Genomic DNA, 17,529 nt, shown 5'->3' with positions numbered 1-17,529 from the left:
TGAGGAATTGGCAGTAGGCTAAACAAACATCCTGTGGTCTGTCTGCCATAACCACTTTTAAGTGGTTAGTTAAAAACAAAATCTGGGGGTTGGGGATTTAGCTCAGTGGTAGAGCGCTTGCCTAGCAAGCTTAAGGCCCTGGGTTCAGTCCTCAGCTCTGAAAAAAAGAAAACAAAATCTGTCAATGCTTCACACTCGGTTAGGAAGAGTGATTTTTTTCTTCGTTTTTCCTTTTTCTTTTAATAGGCAGGGTCTCACTGTATATACCCAAGCCTGGCCTTGAACCTCTAGTAATCCTCCTGTCTCAGCCTCTGGAGTTAGGGTTATGGACTTGTATGTATTTCTCTGCTTAGTCTAAAAAGTGACTTACTTAAGAAAGTAACTAACTAACTAACTAACATGTATTATTACTGTGCAGGTGTGCAGCTACATGAGACGGCATGACTGTGGCTTTTCTCCTTCCCTTCTCTTTTTATACAGGGTCAGAGCTCAGGTCGTCAGACTTATAAAGCAAGTGCCTTTATCCACTGAACCATCTTGTCAGCCCCCAGAGTGACCTTTCATAACTAACCAATCACATGCCTATGCATTCAGCCTGAGACAGCACAACTTCTGGGGAGACACAGCCTCTGAAGTCCCCACATGCACAGAGAGCAGTGCTGAGAAAGGTAACGCAGGCAGGAGAAGGGCAAGATGCTGACTTCAGACACGCCCTTTGGTGACAGGCCACCATCAACCTTTAACCTGCTTCCTAAACCAGAGCAGAACAGGGCTGCTGCTTACTCCTTCAAAGACTGACAATGCAGGACACGGGGGCGGAGCGCTCCGAGCCTGTGGGCGGAGCCACTTACTTGAGTTTCTCTGCTTTGAACTGCTGCGTGCAGTCATCGAAGAGTTTTTGGTTCATCTCCATGAAGAGTTTCAGGGCGTTGTATATCAAGCCGTGTATGGTCCTGCAGAGGGAAGCAATGTCACGGTGAGACAACATTGGGTCCTCCTCATCCTTCCCTGCCTCCTGTCACATCTCCCTCCCCTTAGGCCCCAGGTCTCCTATTTCTGAGGTCCCACCTCCCCGCAACAAGCTCACTGGGGTCTAACGCCCAGGATCTGCTAGTCCTGACTCCGCTGTTTGCTGGGTCAGTGCTTACAGTACCTGTCAGGCCAGGAAGACCACCTTCCTGGCTAAGAGCAGGCAAAGCCACTTTGCCTGAAGACAGAATAGAAAATGTGGAGTTCTGAAAGGAGCTGTGGGTAAGTTATTCAGATGGCAGTAACACAAAGACTGTGCTTAGGATGCCCCTCTGAGGAAAGGGGAGCTTTGGCACCCACATTTGGGTAAAGCTGAGAATGAAGTCCAGCATCAAACGCACCTGGCACCCATGAGGAGGGAGTTCCTCCAGGGTGTCAGAGAGCTTTCAACGGAGGGACTGATTTCCTTTTCCTCTGAAGTGAGATGAAAGCAGAGGACTGAACCGTCCTCATTCCTCAGGCCATTTAAGTTACCTGCTGCTCATCGTTTTCACGCTCTAGTTACTGTCCACAGCAGGGTGGCCATTGAGTTTAACAAGGAGCTCCTCTGATATGCCATGGGACTTGAAGGGCCACTTAAGGACTGGTGTGTCCACTGAGTCCTGCAGGACTGAGTCCTGTGAACTCCTCAGTGACCTTTGAACTCCCTTGCAGGCTGCAGGAGTGGCCTGGAAGGTGCTGCCCCCAGCAGGAAGAGGGGTGCAGACACACAGGCCCCATGCTGGTGTGGCATGGGGCTAAGGAGACAAAACACGCCACAGAGATAATCCACACTGCTGCTTAACTGAAAAAGCCACAATGAGCCAGGAGGTGACAGTCACACACCTTTAATCCCAGCACTGAGGAGACAGAGCAGTTGAGGTCAGCCTGGTCTACAGAGTGAGTTTCAGGACAGCCAGGGCTACACAGAGAAACTGTGTCTCAAACAAACCAAACCAAAATCAAAACCAAACACACACCCCCTGCCCCCAAACAAAACATCATCCCAAAGAAATTGATGTTCACTTAAAAAGCTGACGGTAGGGTTAGATTTCAGCTGTGACCGCAGTGACAGCAAGGCATGCACTATGTAAGTGGCCAGGAGCTAATGGCCTCCGGGTCCTACTTGTTCCAGTGGGTCTTTGAGTTGCGGTATAAGGATGGAAACATGATGGGCAGAATCTTCGCTGCATTGTCACTGATTAAACTCATGATGTACTCATTGTTCCAGTAATACAGCGCCCGCTCTGCCACCTGGAAGACAGGGGTGCACAAGTGTTTGCGTCTGCACAAGGGCACGAGGCAAACATTCTCACGGTTAGACTTGTGAGCAGAGTAAGTGACACTGGACCACACAACTGCAATCACTTCCATCAATTCTAACACTGTGACCCTAAAGAACACGAAGAGGCAAGATGAGAACTTATGCAGCAAGGGCACGTTGGCATTCACTTAGTAAACACTCACGAGACGCCAGGCGGGATGCCGACAGTAAGTGGAGATACACGTGTGCGTGAACTCACCAGTCTGTAGCGTATGCACGTGCACATGTACGCACGCGGAGGCCAGAGGTCGGCCTGGGTGTCCTCCTAAATGGCTTTCTATCTCAGTTTCCAAGACAAGGTGTCTCATGGAACTTGGCTGGCTGACAGGGACTCCTGTCTCTGACACCACCACCCTCCCACTCCCACCCCCCATGCTGGCTTACGGGTGTGGCCAGGCTGCAAACTCAGGTTCTCAGGTTTGTGTAATGAGCACGTTGGTGATGGCCTCCTCTCTCCAGAGGCTCCCCCCCCACTCACTCACCCGTGCCCCACCTTAAGGAGGTTCCTAGTGTGTGCGCCACCCACTTCATGTGGAGCTGAGGCAGAGCCTGGCTAGGGAGTGGAAAATGGAGATGATAACTGGTTTTCTAGAAATGGCAAATGGTGCTCAGGTGAGAGGGTTGTCTGTAAGCATGGAAGCTGTGCCCGAGGCAGACCCTGTGAGAGACACCGAGAGCGAGGGCAGCAGGACGGACAGGAATTTCGAACACTGCAGAGCCACATCTTGAGCCTTGCTTTGAATGAACTTCGGAGCTAGGACTCCTTCGGATTAGTTACAGGCCCCCTATACAGAGAGCTGCAAAGCCGGGGTAGGCACTCACACGGGGGCAGCCCACAACCAGGTTTGCAGCTGTCCACATCTGCTGACTGCTCTCCTTCACAGTCAATGGGCACACACACGCACAACCTGAAGAGCCACCAGTTCACAAGAACACAGAAGGGAACATGGGCCAGTCCTCCCGCACACTCGTCCATAAGCACAGCAAGAATGTGGTGTAGTGGCCGGCCACCTTCTGAATCTCTGAGCTGAGCACAGGCCCGCCACCGGAAGCCTTGAGTGAGTGGGTGGGGCAGGGGCAGCTCTGGAGGGTTCAGGAGCCAGGATTATTTCTTCAGAAAAGTGAGGAGAGGTGAGCTTTGCAAGTGGATAGGAAAAGAGCATATACAGAAGTACAGCATATGTGTTTGTTTTGTTTGTTTTTGTTTTTTCTTTTAAAAAGGGCGGTAAGATGGCTTGGGGTAAAGGTACTTGTGACCAAGCCTAATGACCTCAGTTTGATGTCTGGGACCCACACGGTAGAAGATGACCAACTCCTCCCCCGTTCCCCCTCTCTCTCCCCCCCCCCCCCCTCAGGATGCCTCACTATTGCACACTTGGATGGGGCCTTCCACATACTGGGAATAAGGGTGCGCACCACCACGAATGACAGATAATTCTTGTTTAAGAGTTCAAGACCTTCTATGTTTTCATTTTTGCTTTTTTAAAAACTACATGGTTCAGGTCAACATACAATCGATAATTGTCCCACCCCAGCCCCTGAGGTGTGGGAGCTCAGGTGTGAGTCACCATGCACGTCCGGATGCGTGCCCCAGTTCAGCAGTACTGCTACTGTACTGGCAGGTGCTGGTTCTGACCAGTGTGGCATTGTATTCCATTTCAGATTTCCTCAGTGTTGGGCCCTTCATGAGGACATACGACTTCACTGTCCTGTCCGCACGTCTTCAGTCAGCGTGCACCAGCATAGTACCCATTTTTTCTTTCTAAAAAAATAATTTTGTGTATGCGTGTGGGTATCGGTTAGGGCACGTGCATAACACAGCGTGTGTGGAGGTCAGAGGGCAGCTTTGGGGAGCTGCTTTTCTCTCGCACCATGCAGACTCAGCAGCACTTATCTGCTGAACCACTTGGCAGAGTGCTTTCCACTTTTCACAACAACTTGGGAGTTCAGAGGTGACTGACTCCACAGACTCGGTCTCCTCTGCAGCCACCATGGCCTTGCCTTAGGTGCAGGGCAACATCTAGAAGAGAAGCTACCAAGATGGCCAGGGAGTGACAAAGTTCAAAACAGAAAAAGCATAGGGAAAAACATCTAAATATTAAGAAAGAACTGGCCACTATCTCAGTTAGATTTTAGAACTGATCCGGGCCTATGGAGACTGGATTTATGGGGGAGGCCCCTACAAGAAAGAGAAAAGAGTCCTGAATGACAGGTGAATGACGGGTGAATGACCGTCAGAGGTGTCTACACTTCTCCACAGCAGGCCTTCCCGGTGTCCCTGTGCACTTTACCCTTGGCTCAAGGGAGGAAAGGCACAGTGGGCGCACAGCTGGGGCGCGCAGGCCTGAATCACTCACTTTTGCTCCAGTAAACAAGGTCAATGCCTTGCAGACCACCTACTTTCCTACCTGGGCTTGTTTCCCACATGACATGTTATCAAAGTTGACGGATAGTAGTACCCACCAGTAATCTTAACACTTTGAATCTGAGATAGGAGGATCATGAATTTGAGGTCAGTTTGGGCTGTTAAAGCAAATTCCAGGACAGTCAAGGCCACACAGAGAAACCCATCTCAAAAAACCCCAAACCAAAACCTAACTCTTCTCCCAGCAACGTTGAGTGTCTGTAACTGTTCACCTAGAAGTAGGCCTTTGTGAGCCTTGCCCACCCACAGGAACACGGGCTAGAATGGTCTTGTGTGGCAACCACGACTGCTGTGCCCAGAAAGCACACTTGCAGCAGCCCTCCCTGACTTCTGCCTCCTACAACCTTTCTGTCTCCCATGACTTTCCCTGAGCCTGGGAGGAAGACACTACGGCAGGGATGTGAGAGTGAACACTCTAGTCATTTACTCTGCACTGTGGCTTTGTGTTAGCCTCTGTGCACTGCACAAAGCAGGTTCTCTGAGAGGGGTGTGACTGGCACTAACCTAAGGACACGGACTCAGTGTTTAGAAGCCAGTGGGACACAGTCAGCTTAGCAAACTGATGGCAGTCCCTTCTCCCAGGGTCTACGGATGCTCTAGCCTCTGGTTCAAGCTCGGGTTTATGGTGAGATCTCTCTTACTGGGCAGGCAGTTAATTAATTGATTTTTATCAATCCAATCAGAAAGCTGTTGGTTACCCCCAAGACATTCATGCCCTTACTATACCTATACCTTTGGGCATATCTTGCTGGGTGAGTAGTTACCATAGCCTGCCTAGCACCTTGCAACGCTATGGAAACTGGCAATCAAAGAATTTTCTAGGTCAGCACCAGCTTCATTTCTCTAACTCCTGTGATCAAAGTACATGGTGTCATCAGCAAAAGGGTCTTATCCTCACATTCTGGTTGGGAACTGTATTCTGTAGCTAGTGCTGTAAAGAGACACCATGACTAAGGCAATTATAAATTATTTATAAAATACAGCAGCTGACTGGGGGCTCCAAGTCCCAGAAAGTTAGAGTCCACGGTGACAACAGCAGGGAACATGGTGGCAATGGCGGCAGGTGGGCATGGTGTTGGAAATGTGTTCTCATTCAAGCCAACAACACAGGAGATCTCTTGGACCCTCTCCTCCAGTCAGGAAGATACCTCCAACAGGAAGGGAGGTATCTCATGCTTGGGACGCCTCGGAGGCATCATCCTGTCCTATCCTAAGGTACAGTGCTCTGGCTGTCTACGACAACACAGCAGCTCAGCTGAGCAGTGGGAAGCCCCTCAGAGGCTCCTCAGCAGAAGCAGACCCGGCCTCATCCCCAGCGGGGCTGTCAGGCTTCCTGGTTTTAGTTCTGCTGGTCTCAATGACTTCCTTCATAACTCTGGGAAGGCTTTGCATGGAAGGGCCTCAGTATGGAGACAAGAGTCTCTCAGGACTCTGAGTCCCTTCATGTAGCCCTGGTGCTCAGTTAGTTTCATGGTGCTAAGCAGTCACAGTTTCTGGGGACACCAGCTTCCTGGGGCTGCTGATCATCACATCAGCTGGACACATGCAAAGGTGTCCCTGGAAGGACACACAGCCAAGGCTGCTCGGGGAACTCAAGAGTAGAAAGTGGGTGATGGACATTAGCTTCCCAGACAGGATTTTGTTAGTTTAAAAAAAAAATCAGAAATGCTAATGTCTTCTTTTTACATTTTCTTTCTTTCTCTTCTCTTCTCTCTCTCCTTCCTTCCAACAGGGTTTCTCTGTGTACCCCTGGCTGTCCTCAAATTCACAGAATCTGCCTGTCTTTGCCTCCTGAGTGCTGGAATTAAAGGCATATGCCACCACTGCCAGGGAGAAATACTGATTTTTAAAAGATGTACAAGATTTTTATTGTTGAGGTATTCAGTGATTCGTATAACTCAATTAAAGAAACTGGGCCCTGTGAACCTGGCACTGCATCGCCTGCATGCACAGCTTCATTCGGAGACAGTGCTGTCAATCACAGCTGCTAGGAGCACGTTTAAGTGATCAGAAGAGAGGTCAGAAGAGAAACTACCCAGGACTAAGATTAGACTTTATTTTGGGGTACAGAGTCTCTCAATAGCCCAGCTGGTCTCAGTGTGTAGCAATCTTCCTGCCTTAACTTCCCAAGTACTAGGATTACAGGAAGGAGTCACCCTATTTGGCCAAAATTTTAGCATCTAGTTCTGAATACATGTTAAGTAAAAAAAAAAAAATTGAATTTCACCAGTGGATCACAGCAGAACCAGAACATACACACTGATTGTGTCATTTTGACAGGAACACCAGTCCCCGACCCCCATCACCCAAACCCACATACCTGGAAGTGAGGGCTGGAAACACATTTGGCTAACTGTCGGAAAAGAGGCTCCATGATCTTCACAAATTCTGATGGTTCAATTACATCTAAGATTTCTTCTAATTCATTTAAGAACATTACTTCTTTTGGACTGTGAGTCTTTGGCCAGTATTTGAGAAGTGCCATTACCACCTACAAAACAGCAACAGCAAACAGTGACCTCACAAGACGCCAAGACACTGTAGGGCACTGGTTCTCAACCTCTGGGTCACGGCCCCCACAGGGGTTGCATATCAGATACTTACATTACGATTCCTAACAGTACTAACATTACGGCTGTGAGTACCAATGAAGCAGATTAAGGTTTAGGGTCACCACGACAATAGGAACTATGCACCATCAAGAAGGCTGAGAACTGCCGCCCTAGAGGAAGATGTCAGTGCTTCTATCTGACATCCCACTGCCAAGCAACACGAGGCCAGGGTGGGAATCCCCACCACGCCCTTTCTGCCTAGGTTTTTTTTTTTTTTGTTTTTTTTTTTTTGGGAAGAGCGGTCAGTGCTCTTTATTTTTTTTTTAAAGATTTATTTATTTATCATTATATATAAGTACACTGTAGCTGTCTTCAGATACACCAGAAGAGGGCATCGGATCTCTTTACAGATAGTTGTGAGCCACCATGTGGTTGCTGGGAATTGAACTCAGAACCTCTGGAAGAGCAGTCGGGTGCTCTTAACCGCTGAGCCATCTCTCCAGCCCAACAGCCTAGTTTTATAGACTTCAGTGTGTCCATCCCCTCTGACGGAAGACAGTGGACACTGCCAGTTTTGATACTGTTAGCAACATTCAGATGTATGCACACTGCGCCTCTCAAGTTAACCGACTACTTGTGCACACAAATGCACACACAGTTTACAACTCTGTTAAAATACATCAAAAGCGTGTTGTCAATGAAGCAGACATAAGTCCACACTCACTGTAGGTTCTGGACCCGAGCGAGGTTCACAATGCTCTCTCTGTGCAATTACCCAGAAGCTGAGGATGAGTGCTGGAGAGTGCGTGGTCAGGAGGAAGCACGTGGCAGTTGAGGCCTCCCCTGGGAGTCATGCTACCTTGTCTGAGGCCCAAGGAGTAGGACTATAAATTCACAGTGCTTTCCTAGTCTGTAGCTACTGCACGTTACTGTCTTTGCCTAAGTCAGACAGCTACAAAGAGTGCCTGTGGGGAACTTAAAAAAATGCTTTCAAAATCTTACCAAATTACACCAGCAGAAGATACTGGATTTGGTTCAACAAAGATTAACTACAGTTTTAGAGTTCAGCCATCAAGTTCTGAAAAGTACAAGGAGCACCAGCAGGCCTGCCTCCACAAGGGCACCTGTGTGCACACACACCTGCACGCACACCTGCTCACACCTGTGTACACATAGGCCTGCTCACACACTGCTACACACCTATGCACACACGCACACCTGCTCACACACCTGCATAAATATGGGCCTGCTTATACACCTGCTCACACACACCTGCTCACACACACCTGCTCACACACACCTGTTCACATACCTATGCATACACACACCTGCTCACATACCACCTGTGCACATAGGCCTGCTCACACACCTGTGCACACACACCTGTGCAAACACACATCTGAATAGAAACCACCTGTCCCTCTCTGAAGCAGCCATGAGGCCATGAGGCCATGTCTATGAGGGAAGATGGAAAGATGAAACGTTAAAGAGACAGGAGAAAGGAAACCTCATTTCGGGACTTTGAGTTCCCACTGGTTGAGGATTTAAGAAACCTCAACAGAACTTACAAAACCGAGGCCATCTACAGATAACACTCCTTTGCCTAAAGACTTCAAACATGGAGGCTAAGGACAGACTATGCCTTCTTGGAGTCCAGAGGTTTGTGGTCTGGATTTAAGGTATCAGCGCTCTTCTTAAATACCCCATTCTTAAACACTTCATAAAAGCTACCTAATGATTTCATCTGCGAAAGGAATTGTCTCCTATCACACCTACTTATTTCCTGGTCTACGTGTGTGGCTGACAGAAGACAGCCTGCAGAGACTGGGCGTCTCCCTTCACCATGTGGGCCCCAGGAACTGAACCCACACTGTCAGTTAGCACTGGAACCTTTATCCACTGAGCTACCATGATGACCCGCAGGAAGAAATTCAACATAAAGAAATCATATGAAATATTTGGTTTCTCGAGACAGAGTTTCTCTGTGTAACCCTTGCTGTCCTGGAACTCACTATCTAGGTTGGCTGGCTGGCTTCAAAATCAAGAGATCTGCCTGCCTCTGGCGGCTTCCTAAGTGTTGGGATTAAAACGTGCCACCTCCCCTACCCAAACTTTTACAATCTTTAAACACTGTTATACATGATATCCTCTGAACAATGTAATTAGGACAGAATCATTGTGTGTGTGTGTGTGTGTGTGTGTGCACGCGCACGCGCGCGCACATGTGTATACCCCTGGGCTGCTGACCGTGGTGCTGGGCTGTGTCTCCCTTTCTACCACTGATGACGATGGAGATGACAGGACGTGGAGCTAGCATCCCTGCTCCCATCTTCGGACCAACACTGCTGGGGAGTCCCTGTGTGTCACCCTTCAGAGCATGCTGCTTAGGCTCTGGGACATTTAGAATCTGACAAAACCCCTCAACTATCTTGAGCTGGGCAGGGTGCTGTATGTCTTTGATCCCAGACCCCAGGAGGTGGAGTTAGGCAGATCTCTGTGCGTTTGAGGCCTGTCTACATATGGAGTGCCAGGCCATGCAGGGCTGGTAAGACTCTCACAAACAAAGTCTTTAAAAGAACATACTTCTAAAGTGTATTAACTACTTAATGACTTCCCTCTTACTACTAGGTCAACCAGGCGTTTCTGGAGTATCTACTTTGAATCAGGTTAATATGGAAGACAGAAGTTACTCTAGACCCATACTGGCCCTCCAGCTGCAGTGGCTTTAAAGCTGTGTAGGAGCTGCACAGCACCACCAACTTGGACTGCTCTGCTGGAAAAGCCAGTTTCTAAACCAGATTCACACCGGAATTTTTCATCTTTGAACTTTGTAGCAGCACCCAGTATCCTGGGCTGTGTGTGAGAATGGCAGGACTCTGCAGAAGGTGTGCGTGCCAGCACAGGCTAACGCTAGACAACACCAGCTCTAGGCTCCAGCTCAGTGCATGCTCCTTGAACGGGGAAAGGAGAAGCATGTCAGTGACCCTGCCTTGAGTCGTGGGTGCCTGTCCTGGTGTATCTAGGAGCAAAGCAGTGACTGCCAAGACATGTGAATCATCCCATTAGCTGAGGGAGGCAGGCGGATGAAAGGAGACAGAGGTGTGTAAAATCTCCCATGAGCCTCTAGCCTGGCAACCAAGAAAACAGTATTTGTGTCTAATGTTGCATGTGTAGGACACTTTGGAGTGCATGAAAAGTATCAATTTCAGGGGTCAGTCAGCAAATGCCCTTTACGGATGGATGGCAGACTTTTAAGCAGAACACTGTGATGGGCAATTTTCACTGTCAGCTTGATTGGATTAAGGGCTGCCTAAGGCATTAATGAGAGACACCCAAGGGTTTGTCCTTCGGGCTTCTTTGGAGAGGATTAACTGTAGGAAGACCTGCCCTGTGGTGGTGGACTCATCCCAGGAGGCAGAGTCCTAGATGAAGTAACAATTGAGACAGGAGAAAGGCAGCTGGTTCTGGACTTCCCTCTTCCCCATCTGTCTGGATCCAAAGCCTCTAAGCTACATGGTCCTGCAGCCATCAGCTCTGCTGTACTCACACGTGACGTCTTTTACTGTACTCTTCCCTGTAGGTCGTTTATTGGTGGGAATTTGACTGCAATAAGGAACAGGACCTGTACTTAAAGCAATTCTGTGTGGGAACCGGGAGACCTGGGGCAGCGTGAGGTCCGTGTGTGCGGAGTGGACACAGCGCTCACACCTGCATTTTAAGTCTTCAGGGTGAGGCAGCAGCGGGCACACCTTTAGTCCCAGCACTTGGGAGGCAGAGACCAGCAAATCTCTGAGTTTGAGGCCAGCCTGGTCTACAGAGAGAGTTCTAGGACAGCCAGGGCTACAGGGTGAAACCCTGTATCAAAAACCAAACTAACCAACCAACCAAACAAACCATAAAACAACATGAGGTGCTCAGACACAGTGGCCTTTACACGTGTATAAAGTGTAAACTTCAAAGGAAGAAGTGCAGCAGCTGAGAGCCCAGACGCTTCGAGAATATGAAAACAAGCTCTGCTTTCTGTGGCTGGACAGTGGTGTCCTCTGTCAGCAGGAACTACCTACCACACGACAGCTCGGGTGGACACATCACACTGGAAGAGTAGGACCTTTTGCTTTGTTTGTGCCCACGGCTGGCATCCCGTGTTTACAGTGTAACAGCATTCTGTCTCTCTCTCACCTCCTGCAGGTAAGCTCACCCCTCACAAAGCTGCCTATCTGCCATTACACCACATCTATGGGACCGAAACCTTTACACCTGTCACCTGAGCTTAGCTATGCTCAGACAGATGAGGAAAGGGACTCAATCTGGGCCAAGCAGGCCCCCATCCGGCTGGGACAGGGCCCAGATTATAGAGATGCTTTGGGTGGGAGGACCTTGCCTGAGGCAAACGTGCACTCACACGTGGCCAGTTCTTCAGTCACCAGAGTATGAAAAACACAAGAGAGAAGGCTCAGTGTACCTTTTCCCCAGGCCTCTCTTTCCTTTGACTTTGAATGTAACAGGGGTGGTGGGAGCAGACAGATCTCTTTTCTCTTTAACAGTAAATTGTTATCTGTGGGATGAGGTGTGGGGGAGAAGCCTGAGCATCCTGCTAGTGCTCGTCGGACCCCTCGGGGCTGCAGTTACAGCTGGGACCCTCTGAAGAGCAAGGTGCTCTTACAACTGCTGTCCCTCTAGCCCGCTTCTTTTCTGAAACAGGGCCTTGCCGTGTAGCCCAGGCTGACCACATACGCCATGTCATCTATCTACCTCAGGCTCCGGAGCCATGGTGTCTGGCTTGAACTGTAAAGTGGATGGACTGCAGGGCTACGGACTGTAGTGTGGGCTCTTTTTAAAGTGAATTCAGATGCTTACACACTGGCTCACATCAGGCAGGAGCAACTTTGCCAATCCCACATTTATTTACTGATTTTTTTTTTTTTTGTATGGAGGTGCTAGGAATTAATTTTTTAAAAATAAAGATAAAACACCAAGAGAAGGGGGTTGGGGATTTAGCTCAGTGGTAGAGCGCTTGCCTAGGAAGCGCAAGGCCCTGGGTTCGGTCCCCAGCTCCAAAAAAAAGAACCAAAAAAAAAAAAAAAAAAAAAAAACACCAAGAGAAAAAAATAAATTAGAAATCTACACCAAAAGACAGTAGATTAGCCTTCACCTGCTGTTCAAAGGCTGTAAGACACCACTGACTGAAATAACCTTCCAGAGCAATGCCACCAGCCTCCAGAGCAATGCCACCAGCCTCCAGAGCAATGCCACCAGCCTCCGGAGCAATGCCACCAGCCTCCGGAGAAATGCCACCAGCATCCAGAGCAATGCCACCAGCCTCCGGAGCAATGCCACCAGCCTCCGGAGCAATGCCACCAGCCTCCAGAGCAATGCCACCAGCCTCCGGAGAAATGCCACCAGCCTCCGGAGAAATGCCACCAGCCTCCGGAGAAATGCCACCAGCCTCCAGAGCAATGCCACCAGCCTCCGGAGCAATGCCACCAGCCTCCGGAGCAATGCCACCAGCCTCCGGAGCAATGCCACCAGCCTCCGGAGCAATGCCACCAGCCTCCGGAGCAATGCCACCAGCCTCCAGAGCAATGCCACCAACCTCCGGAGCAATGCCACCAACCTCCGGAGCAATGCCACCAGCCTCCGGAGAAATGCCACCAGCCTCCGGAGAAATGCCACCAGTCTCCGGAGCAATGACACCAGCCTCCGGAGAAATGCCACCAGCCTCCGGAGAAATGCCACCAGCCTCCGGAGAAATGTCACCAGCCTCCGGAGCAATGCCACCAGCCTCCGGAGCAATGCCACCAGCCTCCGGAGCAATGCCACCAGCCTCCGGAGAAATGCCACCGCCTCCGGAGAAATGTCACCAACCTCCAGAGAAATGCCACCAGCCTCCAGAGAAATGCCACCGCCTCCGGAGAAATGTCACCAGCCTCCGGAGAAATGCCACCAGCCTCCGGAGCAATGCCACCAGCCTCCGGAGAAATGCCACCAGCCTCCGGAGAAATGTCACCAGCCTCCGGAGCAATGCCACCAGCCTCCGGAGCAATGCCACCAGCCTCCGGAGCAATGCCACCAGCCTCCGGAGCAATGCCACCAGCCTCCGGAGCAATGCCACCAGCCTCTGGAGCAATGTCACCAGCCTCCGGAGCAATGCCACCAGCCTCCAGAGCAGAAGTGATTTTGCTCCTGATGCAACACTGGCAACTGAGTCAGGACATTGCTGTCCAGGGTGGAGGGGCCCAGGACTGTGGGGCAGTACAAGACAGGAGGAAAGCTTGTTAGACAGACCCTTCACTGCGGTGAAGGAACTTTCACCAAACCACCATAGCTGAGCCTCCAACCAGGAGTGAGAGGAGCTTCCGACAGTGTTGTCACTGAAGGTGACAGGGTTGACTGTGAGGCAATGTGGTAAAATGTGTGGCATGATGGCTGCTCAGGGTGGGACACGGTCACGGTCATGGTCCAGATCGAGCACTTACTGGTTCAGTGAGGGTGCTGTCCTTCTCTAAAAACTGCACGACACAGTACGCCAGCTGAAAGGGAGGGGAGAGAGTGTCACTTCAGCATGGAAACGGCCTTCTAGAATGACCATCAACCACCTTCCTCTGGGAAATGGTCTGATGTGGCTGACACGCTCCATGCATGTGCCACCCTCTGAGTGACACTTTCAGGGAAAGACCTTCCCCCCCCATCTGTTTCTGACAGATTTTATAGCTGTGTGTGTGTGTGTGTGTGTGTGTGTGTGTGTGTGTGTGTGTGTGTGTGTGTGTCTGTCTGTCTGTCTGTCTTGGGGGAGGAAATTGAAGTTTTTAATATTTTGTTATTTGTTTAGCCGTGGGTAGCTCTGTGCACCGTGGCCATGTGGATCTACAACCAGAAAAGGCCTCACAGGGGCAGGAGCTACAGGTGGTTGGGAGCTGCCTTTCGGGCACTGGAAATTGAAGGTCCTCTGAAGTGCGCTGAGTGCTGGGCCAGCTCTCCAGCTCCCCGTCCATGTGTTCTCAATGCCACTCTAGCCTCTAGTCTACTCTAGTCTGTGTCTGCCCATGTAAAGGACTGTGGGCTGCAACCGAGGGTGGTCACCTCCTTGAGCCTCAGCACAGCCAAGGTCTGTCTATGGGAGAGCAGATCCAATACAAACAGACGGAAACGAGCCAGGAGCCAGCACTGCCTAGGGCGGCAGCACAACTACAGCCTGAGTTCTGCAGTTGGCTTCTACAAGGCGTCAGAGCAGGCCCACGGCTGTGGCCATCTGGCTTTTGTCTCTAGGGCAGTAGGTTCGGATCACTGTAAGAAGCCTCCTTTCAAAGCTGGGTCCCCCAGTCTCTGTACAATCTGCGTTCCAGAGATTCCCCTGAACTTTTCTTTTTTTTTTTTCTTTTCTTTTTTTTTTTTTTTTTCGGAGCTGGGGACCGAACCCAGGGCCTTGCGCTTCCTAGGCAAGCGCTCTACCACTGAGCTAAATCCCCAACCCCGAACTTTTCTTTTTTATATGCATAAGTGTGTGTGGCTATGAACGTGCACATGTATGAATACCTGTGGAGGGGAGAAGCTGACACTGGTGTTCTCCTGATGCTGTCCGCCCTGTACCACTGAGGTAATTCGTCTCTTGCTGAGCCAGGGGCTGGCTAACTTGCCTGCTAGCGAACTTGCCCTGGGCTCCTGCTTCTACCTTCTGAGCACAGAAGCACAGGTGGGCTGTCACGTCTCTCCACCCTGGTCCTCACACTTGATGGCAAGTGATTATACAACCGAGCCACCTCCCACCCTCTTCCAAATTTCTTACAAGGACTCTCTGCCCAGACTCTGAAGTCCTGCCAGAAGTCTGCTTTAGTGCAGTACAGTGCTGTGGGAAAGGGGCACTCTCAGGAATGGCTGGGCCACTGCAGAGGTGGGCAGCTGTGCTGCTCAGCTGGCCTTACCTGGGGATGGTAGACACTCAGGGATTTCACTTTGTGCAAGGGCAGCAACACCTTTAACAGGAAAATCTTGTGCTCTTCCTTTAGTGGTAAGGCAAATCCATTAATTATACTGTGAAGAGAGAGTTCAGTCTGAGTGTTTACAGTCCACACTCTAATCAGGAATCACGGTTTCTTTTAGCTTGTGTTTTCAGCTTGAAAAGCCAATGGGTAAAATATTTACTTCAGAATAAAGAGGATATTCACAGGATAACAACAACCATGAAACGGGGCCCTCGGGGAGCACCACATCCCAGCACAGGGGGAGTAGCCGGGCTGCAGGAGCTCCTGGAGACAGACTAACATTCCTAAAGCTGCAGTAGGTTCAACAGCTCAGGGAGACCTAGTTCCTGGTCCTCCCAGCCAGCACTTTTCTTTAAGACTTCTACATTCCTGGGTGTAATTGCAGATCATTATTCTAGCATGAACAAGAGTCCTGTCCCCTCCCAGTGTGCGGGCTAGATGCTGTTCCCGCTGTAGGAATGGCACACCACAGAAGGACCTCCAAACTGAACATGAGCCTATCCACGTGGTTTCAAGATTAGGCAAAGCAAACAAATGTTTCTCAGAGCTAGAGAGAGAGTCAGAGCAATGGTAACTTGGTCCTCTAGGAGTTAAGGGTATTGTGCCCATCTGTGGGGAATCCTACGTGAACCCTGTGCTGGAGGCAGGATTGAAAAGACAGTGTAGTAAGAGTTACACTTAACATGGTTCACACCACTGTTCACACACGGAGAGGGCAAGAGCAAGAGGGGACTGAGCTTTCTTCCTATTTAACAGAAGGAGCTTGCCCAAGCTCATGGAACTGGGGATGGAAGCCCTTAGCCATACTAAGTAAGCTATGCTGTGGGGCAGACCCAAAAGCAGCAACTTGGGAGGGACCTGTGTGTGGTGTGGTGTGGTGTGGTGTGGTGTGGTGTGGTGTGGTGTGGTGTGGTGTGCTGTGGTGTGCTGTGGTGTGTTGGAGGGTAGGGGACACAGACTGCAGGTTCAGTGGCTGGAGGAGCCACCACGTTCAGTGTTCGCATTGGATGACTTCCCTGCAGATGCTGCAAATGCACACTGGCTTCCCTAGAGGCACTGGAGGGAGGCACTGTCCAGATGACCTGCCTCTTAGCTCCAAGGACATCTTTTGGGAATCAGTGGTAAGGGAACTTTAGGTTACATTTACAGGCTTTTTGAAAAAAATTTATGACAGTAAGTAAAAACTTTGCTCAGATTAAAATGTGATAAAAATTGAATCATACTATACATATGAAAGGCCAAAAAAATGAACTAATCAGAAATATCAGCCTTTACTCAATCCCTCAAATACATATTCTTCAAATACTCTTGTAATCTCAACCTTCCTCTCTAACTACTTTTAACACTATTCGAGGGGAAATAAATTGAAATTCCATGGTTTCTGCAGTAATGGACTCGAGTGTGTGCAGAGGGCTCACCTACAGAGCCGCAGAAATGGAAGTGTGCTGTTCACCAACCTTCCTTCTGCTTCCATCAAACTCTACTTCCATTCCTTCAGGCCCTGGCTGAGATGGCTCTGCTCTGGGGCAGGAGTCAGAATAGATGAGCTGAATCGTACAGGTTCACGGCCTGTACACGGCCAGGGACAGCGCGACTTACCTTCCCAGGATCTCCAGTAACTCTGCTATGCCATTGTGATGCTCTGTCTCATAGATAAACCTGCAACACACAAAACACCATCGTTAGACCCGGAGGGAGAGCTGCTCGGGTGCTTTCATACACGAAATCCTCACAGCCCAGTGGATGCCCCGAGGGTGGATAGTCCGAGTAGCTCAAATTTCTTCAATATTTTATTCTGAAAACTTTCAGGTATCCAGGAAGCCAACACCTGTGCACCGGCCAGCAGATTCAGACAATGCCAGTTTGCACCGTTGTCTGCCTGCTCGTGTTTATATCTGTCCATCCTTCTATCCTATCCACCTGCTAAGCCATCAACATAAGGTAATGTCTTACACAAGTTTAGAGCCCACCTCCCCCACCCCCATGGCTGGAAGCTCCTCTCTGAACACCACATTGTCTCTCCCTACCAGTTCTGAGCCTCCTTCCTCAACACCGGCTTCCCATATGCAGTCTGCTTCTCCTCTGTCTCTCTGCAGACTCTGACCATCACACCCCACACAGGTGTCTAGGGGGCTCTTGGCACGCACCCCATTCTCTGTGTCAGCCTGTCTCCCTCCAGATAGGGACAAAGGCTTCATGTCAATGGTTCCTGGTGCTAAGACCAAGCCTGGCATCTGTGTG

General features: G+C 50.0%; 1 protein-coding gene across 13 annotated transcripts in view; it reads right to left on the bottom strand.

Moving 5' to 3' along the window:
- The window catches only part of Ppp2r5c (protein phosphatase 2, regulatory subunit B', gamma), a 135,453-nt gene that overhangs the window by 13,717 nt on the left and 104,207 nt on the right, over positions 1–17,529 (bottom strand). For all 13 annotated transcript variants that reach the window (XM_087554788.1, XM_087554791.1, XM_087554792.1 and 10 more), the window contains 6 exon segments: positions 16,888–16,947; positions 15,229–15,337; positions 13,786–13,839; positions 7,078–7,248; positions 2,135–2,262; positions 852–953 (listed from right to left, as the gene is read on the bottom strand). In XM_087554788.1, the coding sequence (XP_087410914.1) occupies positions 852–953; positions 2,135–2,262; positions 7,078–7,248; positions 13,786–13,839; positions 15,229–15,337; positions 16,888–16,947 (624 nt within the window).

Source organism: Rattus norvegicus, chromosome 6, assembly GCF_021556685.1.
Source record: "Rattus norvegicus strain SHRSP/BbbUtx chromosome 6, alternate assembly SHRSP_T2T, whole genome shotgun sequence".
NCBI lineage: Eukaryota > Metazoa > Chordata > Mammalia > Rodentia > Muridae > Rattus > Rattus norvegicus.
The sequence above is the reverse complement of the archived record's forward strand: the minus strand, read 5'-3'. Positions and strand labels throughout refer to the sequence as shown.